The following is a 25,974-nucleotide window of genomic DNA, read 5'->3' as shown; positions in this document are numbered from 1 at the left end:
CCCTTCACTTTTAACAGTCTGAAATCTAACGTTTTAAAAAAAAGAAGAAGATAAGCTCACACTAGGACCACACGGAAACAGCTCCCGGTTTGGGGTGGAGCATAAGGGGTGGAGACAACTGTGACTCGTGCTCCCCCAACATCTGTATCTTGACAGCTGCTAATGTTAGCTGAGCCTTGGCTCTGGAGCTCAGAGCTAAGAATTCAGGTGTATGGCACTTCAGCATTGGTTTCACTTTTCAGAACGGGAGGTTGCCTCCTGGAGGTAAATACATACTCTGCAGGTAAAATAACTTCATAAGATCCCACTTGCCAAAAAGTAATGACAGCTCCAAAGAGAAGAAATATTTCAAAAAGCCAGAAGTCTTCTTCACTGTTGTGTCATGTGTAATCTGGATAAATATCTGACATTCAATTCCCATTTTTATTTTTATTTTGTATTTTTGTTGATACAACACATTGAAGTGACATCACTGTAGCTTATATATTCTGATATCCCAGTTTGTCCTTAAATGTAAATAACGTGATAAACATGTTTTATGGAAGCTGGAATGTGTTTTGTATGTCATTGAAATGTATTTATCATACTTCTTATCTGATAAATTGTAAAATTAGAGTATGGAACTGAAACTTTGTATTTTTGATTTATCTCCAAAAGTATAAAAGCGATAAAAACAATTTGTTTACATACAAAATACATTTACTCTTCCCTTTCTATATTTTGCTTTATTGCACCTTTATGGAGAGCTTCTAATCAATGTGATGGGCTGAACTGTACCAACACAACATCATATATTACCTTAAATAAAAATAACTTTCTTTCAAAAAGATGTCTGTTTGAAATTTCCGCCAATGACAACTTTTGATATTCATGTTGCTTTGAGGTGTAGGACAGATATCAGGACACTATTACTGCAAATTGGAACTGATTCCAAGCATCCCCACCTTGTGGCACATGGCCATGGATGAAAAAACACAAGAATATTTTCCCGGTCATTTTCTTTTTTTTTTTTACCAACCAACATCAAAGTTTTCTTCTTCTTCCATTGCATTAACAGAGTAGAAAGAAGTGTGAGGAATATTTTAATTTTTTTTGAGCTTGTTGACAAAAAAAAATGTGGGCAACACAAAGTATATTAGAATATCTACATTGTTTACAGTATGTACAAATAAATATATGATAATAACAAGAACCAATAAACTCAGAGCGTCTCACAAACTTTGCATGAATATTTATATTTTCGTATTGAATCATTAAATACAGCCTGTCTGGTGTCCTGCAAGTGTTTTAAATTCAAATTATAAAAATCAATTTGTTTGTTGATATAAATGCAGCATTTACAGCTTTGTTTTCGCTGCAGTGCAAAAACAGATTACTTTAACTGAATGCACAATTCAGTCCATTTAAGTGCTGACAGGTCTTGAATTCAAGCCAGAATATCTTTATACAGGGTTCAATTTGAGACAGGTCACTTCGGTCCATAAGGTACTGTAGATTCATGTTTTGTCATCCTCATGGCATTTTGTTTGTGTATCCTGTTCAGGGGTTCCAGAAGGAGCACACATTTTTCCTGTAAAGATAAGGAGCAACTTTATTGCCGAGTCGTATACTTTCTGACTTTGTCCACGCCATGCAAAATGCACGTGGCCAAAACTTCACACACTACACAAACACAGTACAGAGATATTATTGCATAGAGTCTGTGAAAACCACGCAGAGGAACATTATGTCTATTTAATATCATGGGGTGCCATTCGAAAAGGAACATATCTTGTTTTACATTAATGATGAAACGTTTAAAAAATACAGAAGTTAATATAAAAAGCCCCTGCAGTAATTCATTAAAATGCTTTTATCTGTGAATGTAGGCTGGAAATGTTTCCTAAATGTGTGAAATATCAGCTTACGTAAGTTTCAACATGTCTGAGAAGCTCAACTATACCTGCAGTATTGTGTGGCACACTCTAACTGATCCCTGCAGCTGGCACCCACGGGCTTCATGCTGTTCCAGCGCCACAGGAGTGACCGTTTGGTCCGCTGGATCAAACCACTCCATTCTGCAGGAACTGGCAGGGAATCGACCTGTTGAGGCAAATACAAGATTCCCTTAAGAACGGTGATCACCCTCGAGATGTATGGTGATAAAAAGAAATTCCAACAAAAATCAAATGATGTTATGTTCTCTGTTAGCACAAACAAGATAAAGTTAACTCTCAGGACGTTTACATTGACGGAAGGGTTATTAACTCACCTGAATGACACAGGTCAGAGTCAGAAAAACTGACAGAACAATGATTTTTTCCTGAAGAGTCTTCATGTTTGCCGATCAAGCTCTAGAGAGAAGCAGTTCTGTAGTGGAGCTGCTGCGCTGTCCCATCAGCACTTGTATTAAAGGCTTTAATTAGGTTGGGGAGGAGTTAGCCTGTGACAGATATGAAAGATTAATTCTCCAATTTGCTACTTTAATGACTGAGGCTGAGGTTTGGCAGAGAAGCTGATCTCAAGTCAGAACCAACATTGCAAACTGGTACTTATCAGTTTTATAATGGCAGCCGAAGTCAGAGTTTATCTGCAGGGAGTCAAAGTACACTTTAACCCTGTAATTGAGGACAATTCCACGTCGGAGGTGTCTAACTGAAACCTTAACATGTATCATGGACTGTAGAAATGTATCCATCCACCAATTTACATCACCCCTGCAGTCTCCAATTCATCTGAGCTGTGCATGGTTTTGGGATTGTGGGAGAAAAGTGAAGGAAATCTTTGTGAACACAGAGAGAACATGCGTATTCCACATAATGTGACTGCTTACCACCAAGCAATCTTACTGTAGACGCAACCTCTTTTGGGCTGACAGTCCTCAGTCGGTTTGGAACCGGAGAATGGCTGAGATATTTTGGCAGATGAAAAGTGAGCAAAGTTTGCCAAAAGAAGTTAAATATTTTGAATGCGATGCTGTAAAAGAGTGGACATCCTTAAAGGAAATGTGCTTATTTTCTTTCTTGCTCAGACTGATACCACGGTCATATCTGTAAATCTGTATGTGAAGCTGTATGTGAAGCTATAGCCAGCAGACATGTAGCTTAGCTCAGCATAAAGACTTCCTCTGTCCAAAGTGAAACAATACACGACCCCAATGTCTAAAGCTTGCTAATTAACGTGATATCTCTATGAAAACACAAAATTGTTATTTTATGTGGAGGTACTGTAAAATATGTCTTGGTGTGGAGTTAGTAAGAGTGGAGTTTACCAGAACTCTGTAGCCCACTCCTGTGCTTGAGGCTAGCAGCTACTAGCATAACACACCTCCCAACACATGACAAAAAAATGAATATTACCAACTACTTGGCGGTCGACTTGCATTGTGGGTAATGTACGCGCCAGGTGTTGACATGGAAGGAGAATTCATGGAATGAAAAGGTAAAATGAGTGAGTGTAGCGCTACATTGTTGGAGTAGGTTACTCGAGTAAGAGTTATAATTTCACAGAGAAACATTTTATGGTAATTGAGTTTAAAACGCTACCACCCTTAAAAAGTGTTAACAAAAAGTAATTATTTACATACATAGCAAGTTCATAGATGTATGACTGTACAACTATTATTAATAATGATTCATATGTTGAAATCAAGAGGTGTGTGTGTGTGTGTGTGTCATTTTGTCGGACCAGCCCCTGAAGTTAGTCATAAGGCGATTCATGCTTTACTGGTGGACTTTATACAAACTATTCAACCCTTTATCAAAACATTTTGCAATTTGTGAAGGAGGAAATACAAAACACACCCTCAGAGAACGTGAAGCAAACCAGGTTTATTAAAGTTGTAGCAAGTGGCAAGACAATGTGCAAATTGTTATATGTGACCTAGTGAGAGTACGTAGACAGTAGTTACATACTGATTTTACTATGTAGGAGTAGTATTGTAAACAATAATCTCTGTTGCACATCAACAAAGACCAAAACAAAGGGAACACAAGGCGACCTGTCAGTGATGTGTGTGAAATAGTGGTTTTTCAAATTACACTTTGTAGTCACACTCTATGTAGTTCTGGACAGCACAATCTATTTCATTTTAATCTAATCAGCAATGATGAAAATAAAGTTACAACAATCTGATACAAGGCTGTTAAGCAGTGCAGAATTTAACAATAAAAATCATGGACAGTTAGTGGTTAAAAGGAAAAACAACATTTTCTATTTGTCAACATATTTATCAGTAGTTTCACTAACATGAGACTGTTCATACATGGATTTCAGGGTAATATCAATAGAAAAATTCTAAATCACACATTTATTAAGTATTGGAATTGGGGAAAAAGAAGATATCGTACAGTGCACCAAATAAAAACTTTCCCTTTATACTGATATTGTTTAATACTTTTGGATGTGATTCCATATTATACCAGTTATATGTTGTGGATTACTGGATTTCCACTGAAGGTAAAGAGTGTACGTGAGTTCAGTATACATAGATTCATGACATCAGCAATAAAACATTATGCAGTTGTTTTGCACAGCTTACACTTTGCGAACAATACAAAAATGTGAAATGTTGACGTGAAAAAAGAAAGGATATTTATCTTGCATTAAACAGCTGTATAAACTTTCTTCATATTGAAGCATCAACAATCTCACCAGACCATGCTAAAAACTGATTATTGGCCCATTTAAAAAAAACACGCTGAAAATATTCCTTCGTCACTATTTCAGTTCTATAGCCATTCATCTTGTCGTCTCTCACACACACACACACACACACACACACACACACACACACACACACACACAGACACACACACACCTCAATTTTATCTACTCAATTCACGTTTCAATCCAAAATCCAATAAATTAAAAAATAAAAATATTTAATTTAATTTAGAAAAGTGGGTATTTTCATGATCATTACAATTGTATTGTAAGGAAACCATCAACCCCATCCCTGTAACAAACCTTCACTGTGTTTCGTAAAACCGTTGGATTAAAAAAAACCTGATTAAAATGTGGAATTGTGAATTATAATGGGAACTATTACTTGGGGGTTTATGGCAAAAATGGCCAATCCACTGAACCCATGAAATGTGAAATTCTACTGCAAATATGGCAACCCTCCTTCTTTTTACATACTGCTGAGTACTATGACGAGAGCAGGGGCTGTCGCTCAGCTGCAGTGCTCTGAAAAATGAAACCAGACACAAAAATGTAGAGTTAGGAGATTGTGGAAAAACACATCTATTAATTAACAACAATTCTGAAAACGGGCTTATCGTTACAGTAATTTAAATCGAGCAGAAGCAAATAGTTTTCCTGTGTTTTATATTTTTAAACTTCAACATCTTTGGGTTTTGTACTGTTAGTCAAGACAAAGCAATTTGTTTTGACATTCCATGGACTGAAGACTGAATCTGTTCAAGAGACACATAATCAACAGATTGATCGATAATGAAAGCAACTGTTAGTTGCAGCTCTAATGACCTCACAAACCCATCAACGTCCATCTGAAACACTCACCACGGGGACCTTCTGTCGACACATCAGGAACATGAAGACTCCTCCCAGAATGATGCCGAGACCGATCAGCATGAACGGAATGTTCACCACGACGTTCTGCTCGACAAGAATCTTCTGCAGCTTCATGGCCGACGCGTCATCGATGACGACGCTCTGAGAAGATTATAGGAGGGTGAGATTAGAGGTTCAACATAAAACATTGAACAAAGAGAAGTGCCAGTGGTAGATAAACATACAGCACTTTGATATTCTGCCATTTCATGCATGTACTTTATGACTGAATGACGAATTGGTGTGTTTGTACCTCATTGAGATAAACCACAGGAAAAGTCACTGTCCTCACATTTCCTGTTTGACTGAAAGAAAAATAAGATTATTGTATCACAATGTTTACCCACCATCATCATTTTGCATGTAATATCGTTCACCTGTGATTAAATGTATGAATGGCAAAGAGGCATTCAGACAACTGTTAACGTCCTCCAACAACTACATTTCTGGGCATGCTGTTCATGCGACGCATTCGTTTAACTAAAGTTTGACAACATGTTCATCGGTTACGTCTGATCTCAGGATTATATCGAGATTGATTGTTCCTTCGGATGATAAGTAGACGAACAACAAGTGAGCCACGACTGTCCAAAAGTCCACTCGTATGGGTGATGGTGGCATGATTGCTTTACGGTCACCTCATTGGCAACCCTTCCTAGACTAAAACAGTTTAATTCAAGCCAACATGCCGACATTGGGGTCGATGCCAACAGGTGAAGTAACAAGAGACTTGTGACGGGAATGTGCTCAGTACCTGAAGGTGGGGATTTTCTCGACAAACACGTTGATCTGGAGCCGCTTCGCTGCCTGTAGGATGATTCCTGTTAGCTGCAAAACAAAATGAAACTTTGTTTGAGGGAAAAACGTAACAGCACTGATCCACATGTTGCCAATGTGTATTATGTTCAAAATCTCTGTGCAGTAAATGTATTTTATGAGCGTTAGCTGTCAGAAATGATTTGAGAGCTATTTCACTAACCTACACATAGTGCAACAGAGATGTATCTGCTTACACCTGAATTGTAGGTGGCTCACAGTAAAAATGAAAGCCCTGACGCTGGCAGCGGAGGTGTTTTGCTCGACCCATGAAGTAAAAGAAAGAGGACGAACAGTCTAAACAGAAGCTTGTTCACCGGGTTCAAAGACGATGCCACCAGCGTAACAAAGTGTACATGAGTTAGTATAAAATGTAAATGTGTGTCACAATTGCATGCTGGATCGACTACTTTTGACTTAAATATTTCACGGTCATAATCATAATTCATAATCGTGCATCACAATCAATTTTTTCGACTTTTTTGTGTCTTAGTAGTCTGTTTGCTTTCCTGCAGGAGTCCAACTGGTGTCATATTGACGAACAGAAAAAAAGTTGTTTATAGCAAGAGTTAATCACTAATTTATTAACCATAAAAACCCCATTGTTTGACAGTGTACTCAATTACTGTACAGCTTTCATCGTTTTCATCTGGGATTGTATTCGTCACAATTGTTGTAGCAATATAGGCGTTTCAAAAACACTGTAAGACAACGTACAAATGCTGCACTAAGCTACGTGATGCATCACATTATACGGCTCCGTATTTCTTAACTCAAACATACGACATTTTTTAGTCTGCTTCTCTGCATCATATATTTATCACGGGCTCAATCAAATGATTACAGTATCACACATGATAAGAGCTGTTAGAGCTTATCGTTGGTGACAGCTCCGTTCCATGCCTGCTTTAATCTTTAACTACTGTTTACCACTGCTTCTTAAGGTCACCATGGGCTAGCAGTCACAAAGCTGAGATCGTTCACCATCTAGTGGGAAACATGAATATCACTGTCTTTGAAAGTTTGAACTGTACGTTTTCATATCACATTCTCCATGGAACATGACGGTATGAAGTAAAGAAAGGCTCAAAACAAGGTGAACACAAATTACATCACATTATTATTATTCCCAAAACAGTTTTATATGTCTTGAAACAAGTTGTGGAAGTATTTTTTAAGCATTAAAGTTGAAAGTCCTACCGGATTGATATCAATCGCAGTCTGATGCTCCTCCTTCTGGGGCCTCATGCCAAATACACCCTGAATATATTCCTCATCAGCCTGGTAGAAGTGTGGTGAAGACATTATGATGGGAGCTCCTAAACGCACAAAAGATTCAGTTAGAGAACCACTGTGAAGGATACTGCGCAGAGCCGATTCAAGGAAAACAACATGATGAAACAGCTTTCTAAAGAACAGGTCCCCGAGTGACACGGCGAAACGTTCTTCTGGCTTTTCATACAGAACAGCTGCTTAATGCACTTCCTACCTTGTTTACATGGGCTGACGTTCAGCACACCAGAGCCCAGGCAATTGTCAGCGGGGACACAGAAGCCTGCGTTGGCTGGGTTCACGGTCTTATTGGCGAAAACCTCGCTTGGGGGACTGAAGCGGTACCCAGGGATCCCCTTCACCGTCACATCCTCCTCATACAGAGTGTACAGAGACCTTGCAAACAGGAGGCAGCTGCTGGTTAATCTTTGCAGGCACAAATAAGTTCAGTAAAGCTGGAAGTGCAACAAAGGAGAGGGGTTTTGCACACATTTTGTACACGAGCTATGTATAAATCTGCAAGCAGCAATGAACAGGCCCTCGCACCTTTGTGCAGGTCGTGCTAGAGAACACGCGCAAACATGCATTATGTCGCTCTATATCAAGTGTAAACCATATCATGTACACGTCATGTAAATCGGATGCCGTTTGTTACAAAACGCAGATTCCCTTTGGCCAATAGGTGAAAATGAGTGAAAATTAGCTTGCTGACATCCTCAGACCATGACTTTTATCAAGCATGGCAAGTTTGGGATGGATTTGAGCAAGTCCAGTGGCGTTACATCAGCTTGTTGTTTAATGGGGAGTCAGGTAAATTGGCTGCCACGCCGCGGCTACACCATTCCATCAAATGTAACGCTTTTGATAACTGGCCACTGGCTTGCCTTTCCAACTTCTCGGGGGGGGGCGCTAGCGAGCAATTATGTCATACTAAAGTATGGGACCCATAAAATATAAACATTTTCACCAGTCCTGATATGCATGCCACAGTTGGGGAGTTTTGGGATATGATAAAGCGCCCAAAAAGGCAATTAGTCTAGAGAAATATTTGAGAGAAAAATAGGCCATCGCGGCCCGATAATTAATGATAAAATGAATTTCCCACTCAAGCTAAATTCAAATCTTTGACATTTTTGGAGAAATATATATATATATATATATATATATATATATATATATATATTGATTTAGTGCATGCCCAATCACATTTGCAGAGCTCTTTAGTCTTCTAGCAGCCAGTCGACTCACCTGCACAGGTCAGAGGCGAACATGTAGAGAGTCTCATTCTTGGTGATGACTGGATGGAAAGATGCTCCATTGGTTCCATTGATCATATTGCACTCATCAGATGTCCACCAACTCAGCGTGCTGCACGCATACACACAAAAAACAATATTGTGTTTTGTATCATTTTGTAAAAAAAATGTATTTTAAACCCAGGAGTGTCAGGCATTTATAATGCCCAACACTCAATCACTGGTTTTCCTTTGTCAGCTTGATTGAAGGACTACAAACCAAATTGTTAGAAAAGTTTGTTTTTCTTCTGTTTTAAACAGAAGATAAAACGCTTTGTCTTAAACTGACAGATAAGAGAGTGGCATTGATCCTGTCATGCAAATCTTTGCAAAGAGAGCAAATAAGTGTTATTACGACTATTAAAGCTAGCTGGCCAGCATTTCCAGTATGGAAGATCATTGTGATACCTCACTGACAGACACAACAGAAGAGGCTGAAACAATTAGGCTCTAAAAGAGAGACCAAGAAAGAAAATCTCCAAGTGTGAAAGAGAGGATTAACATTGGTGTAGCTTTTTGACATCATTAAATCTGATGAAAGACACACATGGACTGTGATGTGACAATGGCAGGAAAAAAAAACCCTTAATGTTATCAAACGGGGTGAAACGGGTATTGATCACATGCCTTTGTGGTACTGATGCAATCGCTTGTGTAATGCAACTCTCATCCATTTAAACATGTAGTCAATGTTTCTCACTGATCGGCTTTACAGAGCCTGAGATAGTTCTCATTCATTCACTGTCATTTCTGACACCCACCTTTCACCGTTCCACGTATCCACTCTGGCAAAGTCCTTGTAGTTTTGCTGACCGGTGAAGAAGACGTATTCACCATCGTTGGAAGCATTGCTCTGTACGGGGGGGGGGGGGGGGGGGGGGGGGGGGAGAATTAACAGCTGTTCAACAAACTCACATGCAAGAAACGTGAAGTTTTTTGATTAAACACTCCAGTCTGAACAAAATGTATAATGATGTATTCATATGCTTAAATAAAACCTTATAGAAGAGTCCGAAAACATCATCCAGGTCAGGTTGTACAGTTTTGAGAGTTTTGAGCAGGCCGTCTTCATATCCCCACAGCAGCTCTCCCACTGTGTGGGTGGTGAACAGGCCGACATCGGTGCCCTTCATGTAGGCGGATATCATGCTGGCTATGAACGCATGGTCCTTGAATTTCTCCATCACCGTCTACCAGGAGAAAGAAAAGGGAAGACAACCTGTTGCGTAAAAAAGCTAAATTGCATAAGTTCCATGAAGACGACTATATAATGGTATAAATCATTGACTTGAATCACATTTTTTGTTGATCTTTACGAGAGTTCACATTACAGTAGCACACCGCTGCATATTATCAATCTCAGTGGTACAATGAATCATTCACTAGATCTTTGTGACCGTAAAAAGGAAAATCACATCCAATAAAGCAAAAGATAAATGTTAAAGCTGGAGGGAACAGAATAAGATCTTATTATAAATCTTATGAATTATAAACATAATAACAGTTTTGAACAAAAAGTGTACTCTTTTTTGGCTGCCAAAATAATCCCATGACATTTTGGGCCTTAGAGTCAGTGATTTATTGTATATTATGCAATAAATTCCTTTAACCTGTGACTGTGTCGTTACTCCACTGTGTAAAGTATTTATTATTTGTTTCAAAAGTAATGTCACTCCTTTAAGTTACATGGAAGACATAGCTATCTATTGATCGTTCATATCTTACCTTAAAATATTATGGAATACTAAATACTCACTAAATATGAATAAAACACAACTTCCTTGTTTGTGTGTTGCTGCCAATAAAATAAATAGATAAAACTAGAAAATAGTACTACTGCGACACAACAATGAAATATTATCAAACCAACTCTAGTAGTTGAGAGATTCCTGTGGCTCACCATTGCGGGGATGTTGACTGTCCTGATGAGTTCACTCTCCGGACCTCGGGACATGTTACGCTGAAATATGTAGGTCTTCATGTTGACGGCGGCCACTTTGGTGCCGTTATCCTGGAAGTCCACTTGCTCCATGGGCCGGTACTCTCTGTGCAGGAAAATACAACAACTGGGTTAGTGTGGAAATAACTCTTAAGAGTCCTCTGTTACAGCGCTGCAGCCAAATATGTTAATGATGAAGTTCTGCATTGAAAATCATATTTAAATGTTTATTAAATGTAGCATAATGCAGGAAGACGGGGTTTCATTTCAAGTAATTTCCTTTCTTGACTCAATTTGATGTGATGTCAATAAAAACACATATTTGGAGGAATGTTAAATGTTCAACACAACTATTTATGAATGTTTAGGTCAGGAGGTAAGTAATACTTTAGTAAGATATCTACCAAATCTGGGCTTTAATTTAACATTTTACAAATGTGTAAAAAGATCACAGGGTTATTTGGGGTAATGGCTGCGCAAATAAAACTGTTGAGCTCCCATTATGTTAAAGAAAAACAGTAGGATGCTTTTTTGGCAGAAAAGAAGGAAAGAAAATTATAAATATCTCGGTGACGCAATTCTTATTTCTCAGCTGGACAATCTGACAATCTGTACAAAGCTACTGTGTCCGTCCGTGACGAGAGGCGAACAAGCTGCCTCAAGCGAGCCAGAGACGAGGCTGCACAAATATCTTTCTGCTTCTGCCTCTGCAAGCGGTCAGCACCATTTCTGACAACAATGGCGGAAGTTATATTTTGTCACGTATATTGACAGTGCGGACTTTGTGTTACTGAAAGCACAAACCGTAGGAGTGAAAGGGAGGATTACCCAAATGATGCACTGTAGTCAGTCACACCATTTATGTAAATCTAAACTTACCATCGTAAAAAACATCTTGCTGTAATTCATTGAACACCTTCAGGGTGTGGCCATTATTCATTCAAGTCAAGAATACCATTCAACATCAAACTATTCTTGACAGGAAATGTATGCTTTGTAGACTTATATACTTACACTTTGTATTATAGTGGTACAGTATAGTATTGTATAGTATATAGTGTATTGCTAATGTATGTTTTGCTGTCATGTTCGACACTGCCGTGTATCTTTGGATCCTTTCTTTTGTGTTCCTGTTAATCTCATCATCAGCTATTTGGCACATTTCTTCCTTGAAAGATGACAGACTTTGTTTCTATTGTATGATCTATAATCAGTTGGTTTTGAAATGTTTTACTGAATTGACTTGGCTTCTGAACAGATGACTAGAGAAAGGAGAGTAGGCCTTTATCCTTTCCCTCACTCACCTGTAAGTGTATGGACCAATCTCCACCACAGCAGGCCGATCCCCATCCAGCACCTCCATGGGGTTGGTCAGATTAAAGAAGTAAAACTGCATGTAAATAGGTGCCGGCGGATTCTCCCAGGCCTCAAACGCCTCCGTCCCATTCTTCAAAACCACTTCCTACGGAGGACAAAGCAGCGAGTTACTTTTACTGCGAGAAAGATGTGCAACTTCAGACAAACAGTTTCCTGCTGACTAAGCTGTCCTCACATCATATGACAAACGCTGCTGCAAGTGGTGACATCCCCATTTGGATGATAGACCATTTAATTTACATTAAATTAGGCCAGAGGTGATGATTCCACAAAGCAGGAATAGACTACAACAACAAGGGTTAACGTCAGATTTGAATATGTAAAATATTATAGTAATGATGTGAATGCTAGTGAAAATACAAAATAATCATCAGATCAGATACATTTTTAAAGTTTAAACCAAACTGATATGATAATACAGGCTAACCCCCCACCCACCACCACGCCCCAAACAGCTACAAACAACATACGGTCAGTCTAGTTCATGGCTAAATAGTTGTCTATTACAGAATTGGCAGAAGCCACAACATGTGTTTTGAAATCGCATGTCTAAATGTAAGTCATTAGTAAAACATTCAACTTTATAAATCAGCTGAAGACCAAGCGAGAAAGCTGTCCGACCACTATTTCCATTATGAAACTCAAGAGGCGAAATCGAAACTAAGCGGCCTGTGTCTGATGTTTGGGCGATTATCTAACGTTGTTACAAAGCCTGATCCAGAATCAGATGTTTACCTTTTCAACCACCAGCTGCAGAAGATGCGGAAACACGCTAGACAAGACCAAAGAAATCCCCGAGATCAGAAGAAGAACAGAAACAACTCCGACGCTGTAGATGCAACATGATTTCAGTAGCATGGTGACACAGCAGACTGATATCGAGCGGCAGTAGCTCTCGGTGACTTCAGCTACTGCCTGTGTGTGACTCCTGTTTTTGTTTTGATGGCCCAGGAAGCTTCTCGGTGGAGCAGAGGCCACCACATCCGCTATGAAATAATTCCCTAACATCACTTCCGCTTTCTTCGACAGTCGACGGCTTCCGGGAGCACGCAGCCGTGACGAATACACTTTAGGTGACTTTTAGAAATGCCCTTTTAACGCAAGTTGTCTTAAAAAATGTTAAAACGAGACCGTGCATTAACATCCATAAGATGGTAGACTCCATTGTTTCCCCTCCCACATTAGCGGGTTGTTGAAGGCCAACCGTGTGGAAAATATCTATCTTGCAAATAAATACTCTTTGATTTTAATCGCATGACAATGACGTCTTTCATTAATTAAATCTCACATGTTCTAGGTCATTTTGATGCACTTTGATATATGTAAACATGAATATATAAATTCCTGTGAACATCGCCTTCGTTTGTGTGGCTTGTGTTACACTTTTAACGTTCACTTTATTATTATTCATAATACAGAACAACAATGTAGTAAATAGATTCTCCACTAGATGCCCCCGTCCTGACATCTACTAAAACGTCATGCCACTGCAAACATTCTTTGTTGGTCTATAAACTGGAGTCATACCTGTTGAGTCAAAATTTTGTATAAAGGGGACCACACCTTGGCTTAGCAGACTAACCTTAGAGCACATTTCTTTCCCCTTTCTCTGATTATTTAGACATAAATATCAAAATTACATAATTTCAAATTACTGTTCATACTTAGGCCTATTTAGGAAATGTATTCAGATAGGACAACCCGAATAGATCACCACAGACAGTTAATGAATGGTATATACTGAAATAGACATTGGCTGTAAATCAAAAACATTTGAATACTTGCTTTGAATATTTTTTGCTTATTATACCAGACACACAGACAGAAGGGAGGTAGACCAGGCAGCATTATCCCAAACGTCAACAGCACAACCATACAGCCCAGACACGTCCTTACCTGCTTTAATAAGTTGCATTGCATTGCTGTTGCGACATATCATCAAAACGACTTGTTTCTCAACCTTAGAGATGATGCACACAGATCTTACACGTAAAGACCGGTTCACACACTGTGTGTATCTGATACATAGCTGGTAAAAACAAAAGCTGAATTCTCTATGGATCCACAGGAGAGCTGTATTATGGGACATATATGATCCAACGTTTGGGAGCTTGGAAGTCTGTAGTAGGTCATGGGAGTTCAGGGGTCTGGTTAACAATCTGAAACATATGCACTGCGGTTAATAAACAAAAAGTTATGTCAGTAAAAGAACAAGACGTGTTTTATTATATTCACCTTCACTGTATTCTAGCTGTGTGAGTTGTGTGTGAGCTGTGTGGGAAATACCTCCCCCCCCTTTAACCAGAACGTGAATGGGGCACAATGGAGAAAAGAAGAGTGCTCGTTCGCTCGCTCGCTCGCTCGCTCGCCGCGGTCACGAGAGCACTGGGGGGAGTGACGTCACTTTCCTAAACCGGGCAACAGCTTTTTGAGTTAAGAGTCCCGAGCGAGCGAGAGATAGGCAGGAGTAAGTGAGCAACTGTTAATGTATGCGGGCCGATCCGGGCCAGTGTGTCGGAGCGCACTGTTTTCTACTCCTTTATGCATCCTGCTGCTCGACAACAACGGCTCGTTCATTTCTCACCGGTTCCGTAGCTACTCTGTTTTTGGCACAAAATAGTTTTTTTTTTGTATGTGTCCAGCCCTCCAGCGGCTCATAACTGGGTGAGTGTGTCCAGTGATTTCATATCATGTAAGTAACATTATAGTTGTTGGTCGAACTGATGATCGTTTTTTCTAAAAGCCTCGCAACTAACTGATTGTAAGTCTCGGTTGTAAATTAAACGCGTAAAGCTCCTGTTACAAAGTGCCCAATCCGATTGTTTGTGCACAATGATGCACGTCGCGCGCATTTTATACTTTTTTTGTGCTAAACGAGTTGCAGCCTCATACCCATGTTTGTGCATGCAATCACATAACTTCCATTGTTTGAGGCGCAGTATGCAAATATGCGCAAGAAGCTACTTGATAAAACGGTGCTGATAAAGTTGACTTCGTGGTCCAGTAGAAAGTTGAACAATTGATTCAGTAGTTAACTTGAGTTTGCATTCTAACCGTGAGACAACACATTTGTTTGTCATCTTGACTTGTTTGACATAATAATACGTTCGCAATCCACCACCTCTTATTAATTGCTGTTTTCAGCCCATTAGCCATTAGTGGGCTGCTGGTATTTTACACAACATGAAGCTTTGCATGCGGTAAGCAAGTATGTTAATCTCGTTTGCTTGAATGCTGCCAGAGGAGCCGAGACGTGGCTGTCCTTGATGCACCCACCTACAACAAAACCAAAGAACACATCAGTTTGCCCATCTAAAGACTCTTAGAAATCGGAATAATTCTTTCTAACGAATGCTTTTTGTCTGCAAAAACATTTATAAATGTATACTTTTTTTATTTTGTATGATTCCTTCAGGACCTAACTGCCAGTTATCATTGCAAAGAGGCTCAAGTTGCTTGCATGGTTCTCTTTAGTTGAAATACAAGCAGCCACAGAGGGACCTGGAAATAATAATAACAATATAAATGAAGTGAGTGAGTAGACTAATCTTGCCTGGAATGCTATTTTGATATTTTGGGAGTAAATCACTGCCAAGTTCATTTCAGACATGAAAAATTGGAAATTGCTAGAGGCAGTTAAGGCGCAGAAACACAGTCACCAGACATCCCCAAGGGGTTTGTGGTGATTTAAAACATCCTTTTAGGAAACAATACAGAGCCGGATATAATTTCCAACAACAGGTTTAAATTAGAATAGCATGTGTTACGCAAAGTCTATTCCCCAGACTACCCATTGATTCAAAAGGAATCGTTGAATGTAAAAGTCCTTCAGATTTGTTAAAGATCGAATACAGAGGGCTGTGACCATTGAATTCATTATGAAAACATTGCACACATTTGCTTTTGACAGTGTCAAACTGTTGATTTATTTAAGGCTGGAGACGACTGGAATCTCTGCTGCACATTTGCGCCTCAAATTGAGTGTAACTTGTGTGGATATAGCGTCACATAAATCACAAAGTTTAGTCTTCCAGAAACACAAAAATCCCATGTAAAATGGAGGTAAGCATCACTGAGGTGGAGTTTAAACATCTGTCTTTTTTTTTTTCCTTCACAGCCTTGACTGAGTGATTGAGTGTGTGACTGCATGGACCGGACTGAACATGAAGAGCCTCAAAGCAAAGTTTAGAAAAACCGATGTAAGTACTGTAACACTTGTTCATGCAACCATGTGTGCACATGTGAACGTCTGCACGGCTGAGTCAGTGTCTGTGTATTTATGCCTTGAGTAGTTGCGGATGATTTATGGCAGGTTTCCTCAACCTTGGGTCAGCAGCAACCTTTACTGCTTGCTGATATTTAGCTATCTAAGAAAAAAAAAAAAAGAAATAGATTTTAATCACAATGTCTGTGTAATCCATTTAGAGCTTCCTCTGTGCTCTTGTAAACAGAAAAACTATGCCTTGCTCAACTAAACACGACCAACTTGTCAGCTCTTATTGCGGGTGTCATGAGAATTTTAGGACCTAAACACGGGACCATGAGCTTGAGAAACCGTGATCAATGGTGTCGGCGATATAACGCAGACCTTTATTCAGACGCGATGAGTCACTTTGGAAGGTGATCCACATGTGATGCAATTTTTCCTACAAAGACCACAAATATCCCGAGACACTTTGACTCCGCAATGCTCCAGATGAGGAGTTGATCCTGCTGACTATGAATCAGTCTTTAGGGAGGACTTTCTCAGTGTTTGGTGCAGTCATTCATTCGCTCACAGACTCTAAGCTACTCTACACTCACAGGAAGTGAGGCGTCTCCGCGGCGTCTGACTCATCTGTTGTCACAGTGACCGTAATGACACAGAGCCAAACGCCAGACAGGAAAAAGCTGGAGGGTTGGGATGAATGGGATGCGTTTTATGGGACGAGGGAGTGTCAGAAGTAGAGGAGTTGGCGAATGGAGAGAAGAATGCCAACTAAATGAGATAGTTGGTTTATGTGGGCAGCTTCCATGAGATTAGGAGTGTGTGGCAGGGCAGGAGGGTGAGCTCTGGTTAAATGTCTTGCTCTGTTGAGAGAGATGCCGTCCAACAGAGGAAGAATTAGGTGGAGTACATCCCTGCTTTTACTCAATCATAGCCACAATATACTAGTGCGTAACTAGTGCATGGATGTGTGGAGAGCAATACCTCTGCTTTTGAAGAGATCATCATGAGGAACGTTCACATGTAGATTTAAAACTCTTTATAAGGAATACAGACGCAAATAAGTGTCTGATTGAATCTTCAACAACCTGCCATTTTACATGGATCTGCTATATTAGTAAGTTATTGCAAATTCAGTCAGCTATGTGAGGGGGGAGTACAATAGTGTCCATTGTTCTAGAAAATGTCGAGTCCAGAATTGGGCAGCAAGGTCACCGTAGTCCCCCCACAGTGCGTAACATGCCTCACCTTTACTGGGTGTTTAGCAGTCGAAGCCAGTGTTGTTCCAGGAAGGGTTGTAAACTGTGTGAGATGGATGCTGTTGGAGTGGAATGCTTGTCGTCACTGAAATAGCCCGTCGTAGGCGGCATGAGAGAAGAAAGGGAAGAGCAGTGGATGTGCACGTTGCTTAGAAACACGACCGAAGCCGTTCGCAGTCATGCATGTCTTTGCAGACCTCACACCCACGCACATTGTCGCACTTTGATGTCTAATTATTTTTCGCTTCATCTATGAATTTTAATAAATCCCTGTTTTTTGTATTTGTGCATTGATATGATCCCTTTTGAGGAAACATTTTGAGCTGTTGAACTGTACCAGTCATGTACAAACACTAGGAACTGTTTTGACTGGTGTACCAGCTCTCTTGCATTCAAGCTGAACACGCATCATATCATAAAATGACAGTAATATATACTTTACATATACTTTTAAAAAGTGAAGTACACATTCATTTTTGATGCAGAGGAAACCTGGGTAGAACCGTGTCGGCACTGTAGCGTACACGTAATAATAAAAATGAATGGTCATGATCAAGATATGCAGAAAAATGTTTCACAGGCCAGCATGTTTATCCTCTGAGCCAATAGTCATTCCATTGCTTTTTATAGGAACCCTGAACAACCATAATAGAAAGCAAATATGTCTGTGGTTCTATTTTAGGTTGTGTGTTTCAGTGACCGATTCCTCAGGAATGTTCCCCCCCAAAAAACCCAAAACAGGCCCTTTTTTTTTTTTTTTTTTTTTTGAACAACAAAATAACAGAAACTTAATACCTTCGTAAATAGCTTTACTATGAGGTAAAGATGTTTCCAGATAATGTGTAATGGAGACTGTGCTTGAATGTCAAATCTTTACTAAATGCTTCACTTTGGGGATCCACCTCCAGCCCAGTGGACTGAATGCATCAGGCAGCCAAACTTTTACCCAAACACCTTCTGTGCAACATGAGGCCTGAATAATAATACAAGAAAAAGTGCTATCCCTTCAATATGATACAGGCGGTAGAAGGACTAACTGTTGAGCTGGATTATATGGCCTGATAATAAAACCTTTATTATGTAAATTTCAAATTCATCGATGGTTCACGATTTAACAAGCTTCTGAATTTGAACACTGAGCTGCAAGCTGCAGGAAAATGCGTAACTGATTTATGCAAAACACATCTAGAAGTTTCAATTTGATGCAGTGGTAGAGCCATAAATGATATCTTAGGGTTTAAATATTAAACTCGATACACAGTCAGATATAGTGATAGTTACTAAGAGAGAGATGTATAAGCATATGTGTAGAACACCAGATTATCTTTAATACCACTAGCTAATGAATGATGCATCCTCTTATAAACACTATTTTATTTGTCACTTTCCATGTGTGGTCACCCCTGTTTGTTTTCCATTCAGATGGAAGTTTTTTTCTGTCTGGTGGTCTTATTTGAGTTCTTTGTTTTGTTTATACTTTCATATTTATGATAGTTTTCTGATAGGTTATTGCTTTATTTCTTCTTTGATCTTGTGTGTGTGTGTGTGTGTGTGTGTGTGCTTTTTATGCCTTGTGATTGCGTTTAATGCCTGGCTGCACGCCAATATCCTCCAGGATAAAAAGTTAAAGGTTTATGTATGACATCGTGGTACGGTGTGTGAAAATGTTTATCTAACTTTAAAGGCACTTAGAGAATGTTTAAGGTTATATATGTTTATATGTTATTCTTTATGTTGTGAGGTGCTGTATTATTGATTGGGTTGCTGTACCAGATTGTGCTCTCTTTATTTTCTTACGCTTCTTTACTTTGTCATATTCACCACCGTGGCTTTAATAACTTGTCGTTGGGCGGCTTCAAATTCATCTCCCCTTTTAAATATGACCAAAAAAAAGACCTTTCTCAGACATTTCTTATATTTGTAATTATTTTTTGATCTTCCAGTATATTTGATTGTTATACGAATCTATGTTTGGCAGCAGAAATACCATGTAAACTAGCTTACAACTGTACGGCCATGCAGACTCAGCAGAATGTGTCGCCAGGTTAAGTAGAACGCTGCACTATAAGGCTAAGTAGTGTGAAAACGCCGCCTACGCTTAGGTTGCGCAGGCGTTTCAAACTTCAATATTAAACGGCTTTATTGCTGCACAAAACAGATTAACTGAGAACTGAATGGATGATTTTCTCACAGATTATACAGCAATAGTATCTGCACTGGGATCATCGTGGCTGTGTTGTGGTGTGACTTTTTCCACATTCAATTTGTCAACATTCTGTGCATGCCAGTACCTAAAGTAACACCAGCGTTGCTTTATCAGCAGGTTTGTAGTTATGCAAGGTGAAGTGAATCAGAGAAATTCTTTGAAGTGTGTGTGTGTGTCTGTGTGTGTGTGTGTGTGTGTGTTCTGAAATGTTTGCATGTCTGTCTGCGTTTGAGGGCTGTTTCTGTTTGTCTGTGTGCACCTGAATATGTATTAGGAATACATCACTGACATTTTAGGATTCTTTTGTGGCTCATTTCAGCTGAGCCTATTTGGCCAAACAGTCTGTATAATGAGTGAGTGAGAGAGTGTGTGTGTGTGTGTGTGTAGTGTTTAAGACAAGCAGACGCTGTAATCTGGTTTCTGGGAATGGGGTTGGCGATCAGCCACAGAGAGACTTACAGGCATTGTGCTTCAGCCATGTTTGAACAATCAGCTGTCAGAGATGATTTCGCTATGACCGGCAACAATAATGTTAATAAGAATGTTTCTCTCTGCTGTGTTCAAACTAGACCTCATTTATTTAATGTTAGGTTGGAATACAAGAAGACAAAGATTTAGCGCGTTGACTGTGGTTTGGTTTGGTAGTGAGTTTTACGACTGAAGATGCTTACTTTGTGATATTTACTTTAAATATCAAGTTCTCATATGTTCAGCTGTACTGTAATCTTGCGAGTCTAAAGTCAAAATACTGATTTAAATCAGGAACTATCTCAACAAAGAATAAGTTGATAAGACTACAAATCTGAACATCCAGTTCTAGCTTTTGGTACTTTTCAATACGAACAGAAAGTTATTGTGGTTTGATAAGCAGCCCTAAATAGTACTCTCTGTAATACTTCACATAAAGTACCGTCAAACAACGGAAAGCCTATTTTATAACGTAGAAAATCACTCTACCAGTAAAAACCAGTCGTGTAATTAGTTTGAGAGATCTTAATTAAATCTTGTAATGTGCGTCGACCCTTTGAGACCACATTAACGACAGTGTCCCTGCTGTTTGAGCGGAGCTGCTCTAAATTAGTTCATTTATTTACACTGTTATCTTACTCTCAGCCCTTTACGACCATCCCCCAAGCACATCGCTTACTGGCTGTGCTGTTTGTGCCACACATGCACACACACACACACACACACACACACACACACTGACACAATTTGGGTTTGTGAGTACGTGTGCATTTTATTGTTCACAGGGGTTCTAGTATTAAACCCTCACCCAGCCCATCATACTGTCACACTACTTAAACCTGCTCCCCCAGCCGCCAGACTAAGCAGGATTACTCAAGACACACGCACACACACACACACACACACACACACACACTTTCACATCCATGTGCATAGACCGGTACCCACAGCATATGCGCAGACACACACACACACACACACACCCTTCGCTTCACATCCAGTCTCTCTGTCTAATTGAAGTGTGGATTATGCTGTCTCCTCTCAGTCAACACAGCTGTTTCATGACTTCAATTCATCTGAGCGACACGACACTGGAGACTAAACTGCTCATTTATGCATTGTTTTCATTGTCGGCACTTATTAAAATGAATAGAATCTAAATGTAGCAAGGTAAATACTGGAGGAACGGAGTCCTTTTATAATGACGAGTTATGAAATGTGCCTGCTGTGGTAACTCGAGCAAAATCACATGCTGATCATCTGAAGGCATTTCAAAGAATGTTCACTTGTGTGGTTGAAAACATTAAACCATATTTCCCCTCATTCTTAGCACATTGAGGAAAAACATGTTACACCCTAGTTTTTCCATGAAAGTTGAAACCATACTGTCACAAAATAAACATTCTATAGCAGCACAATAATGCAGCAGCCTTTCATTTATAGATGGATGATAATACACTTTATTTATAAAGCGCTTTTCAAAACAAAGTTACAAAGTGCTTTAAATGGTTGAACCAAGATTAAAACATTTCAGGACAAGCAGGGTATAGAAGGTGTCTTTTTTTTTTTTAACTGAAGCCCAGCTACTTGAGTTTGTTTGATTTGGCCCAGTCTGACTCGGTTTGGCATGGAATGGTTGGGTGTAGTGAAACGACGGTATTAGCGCTGGTAGTGACAGAAAAACCTCAGGGACAGCCCAGCTTTAATCTGGGAGGGGAGGTGGAGGAAGGGTGTGTGTGTCTGTGTCTAAGTCCAAGGGATAACAATGGCCCTGTTCACACATATTTTATAATGGCTTTATTCATGATTGTCAGGAGGATGGCGACCAACCAGCCAAAACACACGCGTGTTACGCCGTGACTCAGGTTGTAGGGCTGAAACGATTTGCCGATTAATCGGAAAGTCGATCAACAAAAAAATGATCGGCAACTGTTTTGATGATTGATTGTTAAAGTCAAGTTTTAAGCAAAACAGACTAAATGTCTGGGATTAAAATTGATTCAATATTAAAATCTCGAGTACAAATACAAGGCTGTGAAAGCGTTCTAGTCGACGTGATGACGTTTTGTTGCCTCATTTAACCGCCAACCTCAAGAGTGTTATCTACTGACATATTTTATATGGTAGGACAAAAAGTTAAATTCTCTAAAGCTTGTGTTAACCAAAGACCTTATTTAATCATCTCAGCACTATGTGCCATTACATGATTCCTAATTCCTAAGCTTTACGTGGCACATTCAAAGATATCAGAGCAGTTGTTGTCATGAGTGCAATATGTCAATCTTGACACAAGCAGAAAATAAATGTCATCTTGCCAAATGTTATTTTTAACTCCTCCTTAGAACATGGATAGTGTTTCGAGTCCGGCCTCTATGATTATACTAGTTTTGCTTACAGTAGCTCACTGTATGTGGTGTAGATGACCAGTCGACCGTCTGGTATGCTCGCCACGTTGAGTTGTTGACAGCACTGGCCAGTGTGGTCGTTATCCTAAAGTTTCACTGTGGATTTTGATCCCAAGGGTTTCTAAATTAATGTTAAAAAAAACACTTAAAGTAGTTTAAATTAATCCTAGAAAAAGGCTGAGGAAAATGACTTAGAGCCTGTTTAAACACGGATCCATTTAAAGCAGGAACTGTCCATGGGATCTCTCTTTATTCCTTATCACCTGTGTACATGAACTACAGAAACACAGTCAGGAAACCTGCTCGTGAGCAAACACATGAAGCGCTGGGCATGGTAAAAGCAGATGGGTGAGATCCATCTGTCTGTGCTTGTGTTCGTTTGCTCATTTGTGTGTGGGTGTGTGTTTGTGCATGGACTTGTTTGTTTACTGGTGTGGGCGTGAGGACATGATGCAAGGTGCTTGTCTGCTGCTTTATGTATATGTTAACGATGATACGTTTTGTGAAGATATATTTCTCAGCGTGAGTTTAAAGTTCTGCAGGAAAAACTGCGTCTGAACACCCGGTGTACCATGTCTCACAAGACTGTCTGTTGACATGGTTCAGAATTACATGTAGGTGAAGTAATGGTGTGAGACATAACTAATCACTGATAACGCTGTCGGCACCAGAGAGAGACAAACGCAGATAAGGTGGATGAGGGGAGTTCAGTTGAAAGGTTGTAAAGGTTGGAGGGAGGAGTTGTGAAGAATAATAACAAAAGAGAGACAAAGATGAAGGAATATTGAGGAACCAGATAAATAAGCAGAGAGTTGGGAACAAAGTGAGCTGGAGAGAAACCCTATATGAGCGCGAAGGTCAGTCCGGCTCCCCGCCCGCAGTCGGGTTCAGGCGGGTTGTTTAGTTTGGCCTGCGCCGAACAACTGGAACAATATTCATGCTAGGAGACGGATGGAGGGAGGGTTAGACTCAGTTCACCTGAAAACAAATCCATGAGAACCTTCCTCCATGAGAGACCATTGCACTTCTTGATTTGTAGTCTACCTCCAAGAGCTGTCTCTCCTCGCAAACGTTTGTGTGTTTTTTAGTTCTGTCTGATGATTTAAGTCACGGAAGAGTGAATTAACTGAATACAACTTTAAAGTAGAGTAGCCAGACAGACACTGTTTTCCTGTTTCACAAAACTTTGTCCCTGGAGCTCAACAGAACGGTCAGTGAGACGGTGCAACTAATACGTACGTTTTATTTGACTCTACTTCGACTCTTTGTACACTGACGCGTGCATGAACTACCCCAAACCTGGTTCCTGACTGAAGTGATGGGTTACAGTATATTTTTGCCCTACTCCACTGGCTTTATGAGCAGACCTCCAGCGTAATGAGGCTGGTTGCTTTCCAAGTCCAGCAGTGTTTATTTATAGGGCAGGAAAGGCTATTTGTGTCAGGAGGAAGTGTTGCATGAGGGCTATTTTTTTTTTTTTTACTGGAGGTCTGCTTGCCCCCATAAATGTCTTACACCCGCATCAATTTGATTCAATGAAAAGAGCTGTGTCAAAATGTGTATGTAAAGAGTTCCAGCAGTAAGACAGCGTACACGTAGTGGGGCTCTTTGTCGCAGCCTGTAATGCACGAAGCGAATGTGCTTTTATCATCACAACCCAGTTCCTAGAGTCATGGTGGCCTCGTGGTTTTCCTGTAACTACACCAGTTGTTTATGAGAGGGGCACAAGTAAAAGCAGTCAAATAAGAGGTCATTAGGAAAGGTCAAAGGGAAATGTGCACTAATGGGAGTTTTTCAAGCTGTGACACTGAAGTGAATTGAAGAGGGTCAGGCGGGGGGCCGATGGATGACATGCTGACAGTTTTGTTTTCCTTTCTGTTAAGTCTTAGTGTTGATGCCAAGTCATCAGTGGTACGACTGAGAGACGGAAAGAGAGAGACTTTTAAAACAATAACAAGTATCTTTAGTTTATCAGTTAAAAGATATATACAATGGTATCCCAATGCAGTGTTGCCACTTTAGGACAGAACAGACTTATTCTTGAATAGTGTGACGCATAAACAGAGTGCTTCTTTGGTTTCATAGTACTTGCATCTGAGAGTCTTAACTACATTGCATTAAGCATTTACTTAATGGAGGAAAGTAAAAAAAAATAACTGAATTAAGGACTAAAGTGATGTATAATCGTATAACATTTCCTTTTTTTTGCATGTCATTTGCAAACTAATGGTCACATTTATTCTCCTTGGCAGTCTCGGATGTTGGCAAAATTGGTGCAAAGAAGCACTCTTGGCAGACTGAGTGTTAACAGAGGTGCTATTCAACCTGGCTGTCGATAGTGTTTCTAAAGGGAAATGCTCTATCTATTTTTAGAAGTCTTTTTAAAGATCTTTGAGAGTACAACATCATGTGAAAAATGTCCTATAAAGGCTACATTAGCCGCTACTAGCGCAACACACCCGAATCTCCTCTCCGACTGTTGATTGTTGAGTTGCGTTGTCGGTAATGTAGGTGCCTGGTTTTGAGAAGGAAGAATAAATAAATAAGTAAATAATAATAAATGTCTCTGTATCTGCTGGTGTATGGTATATGGACAATATATCAGCTGTACCAACGTTCACCCGTTTTGAGCGCAAAATACATTTTGTGGGGGTTGTTCCAGTAGATTTGCAGTTAATTCAAAACGAGGTTGCCAAATAAGAAAAAACAATCTCATGATGTAAATATATTTCATTACGTGTGGTCCAGGTCGGGCAGTATTGTGAAATACATGGCAGAAACTTTCATCATGAGAGCAACCATCTGGTCTTTGTTTAACAGTTCTGTCTACTAACTCTCTTATTCTGGGTTTAAGTTTCAATTTCTAGTAAACTATTGTGGTGTGTGTGTGTGTGTGTGTGTGTGTGTGTGTGTGCGCGCTACAGAGGGCAGTAAGCGGTTTCAGCTGTGGCCCGAGAGAAAGGATGTATTGTTTGAGGACATTTGAGCATCTGCTTTGTTGCCGATAAGGGGTTTGAAGTTAACAGCCACTGCTGATCAAAGGGCAGAGATATTGTATAAGTGTCAATCTTTCCTTCACTGTTTCTTTTCCGTTTTGTTTTGTACATTGTTCCCACTCCTCTACTTCCTGTCTGTACTGCCCTTAACTGTCTCTCAAACAAAGAATATTCTTGT

The 25,974-nt window shown here is 39.8% G+C and overlaps 2 protein-coding genes across 3 annotated transcripts in view; one reads left to right on the top strand and one right to left on the bottom strand.

Annotated features, from left to right (window-relative positions):
- Positions 1-3,795: 3,795 nt before the first annotated feature.
- scarb2c (scavenger receptor class B, member 2c) lies at positions 3,796-13,205 on the bottom strand. The gene is made up of 12 exons (XM_079179031.1): positions 12,991-13,205; positions 12,183-12,340; positions 10,840-10,984; positions 9,938-10,129; positions 9,701-9,792; positions 8,893-9,012; positions 7,862-8,040; positions 7,573-7,691; positions 6,311-6,384; positions 5,810-5,861; positions 5,506-5,658; positions 3,796-5,169 (listed from the first exon to the last, which is right to left on the bottom strand). Exons 1-12 carry the CDS (start codon positions 13,111-13,113, stop codon positions 5,131-5,133), a joined length of 1,446 nt encoding a protein of 481 aa, XP_079035157.1. The 5' UTR covers positions 13,114-13,205; the 3' UTR covers positions 3,796-5,130.
- Positions 13,206-14,722: 1,517 nt separating this feature from the next.
- rai14 (retinoic acid induced 14) overlaps positions 14,723-25,974 on the top strand; it is a 35,330-nt gene continuing 24,078 nt past the window's right edge. The window contains exons 1-2 of one of the 2 annotated variants that reach the window (XM_079179204.1): positions 14,723-14,919; positions 16,373-16,454. In XM_079179204.1, coding sequence (XP_079035330.1) covers positions 16,419-16,454 — 36 coding nt within the window. In that variant the 5' untranslated portion in view covers positions 14,723-14,919; positions 16,373-16,418. Of the gene's footprint in view, positions 14,948-16,372; positions 16,455-25,974 lie in introns of both variants that reach the window. The other variant, XM_079179205.1, reaches the window with a different exon arrangement.

The sequence above is a fragment of the Pholis gunnellus genome (assembly GCF_910591455.1).
Source record: "Pholis gunnellus genome assembly, chromosome: 18".
Classification (NCBI taxonomy): Eukaryota; Metazoa; Chordata; class Actinopteri; order Perciformes; family Pholidae; genus Pholis; species Pholis gunnellus.
The sequence above is the reverse complement of the archived record's forward strand: the minus strand, read 5'-3'. Positions and strand labels throughout refer to the sequence as shown.

Excerpts from the sequence above, each read along its gene's own strand:
- scarb2c (XM_079179031.1), bottom strand. The coding sequence starts at position 13,113 with ATGCTACTGAAATCATGTTGCATCTACAGCGTCGGAGTTGTTTCTGTT. Across the intron at positions 7,692-7,861 it reads CGTCAGCCCATGTAAACAAG|GAGCTCCCATCATAATGTCT; the intron begins GTAGGAAGTGCA and ends TTGTGCGTTTAG. Across the intron at positions 6,385-7,572 it reads CTGCGATTGATATCAATCCG|CTAACAGGAATCATCCTACA; the intron begins GTAGGACTTTCA and ends TTTGTTTTGCAG.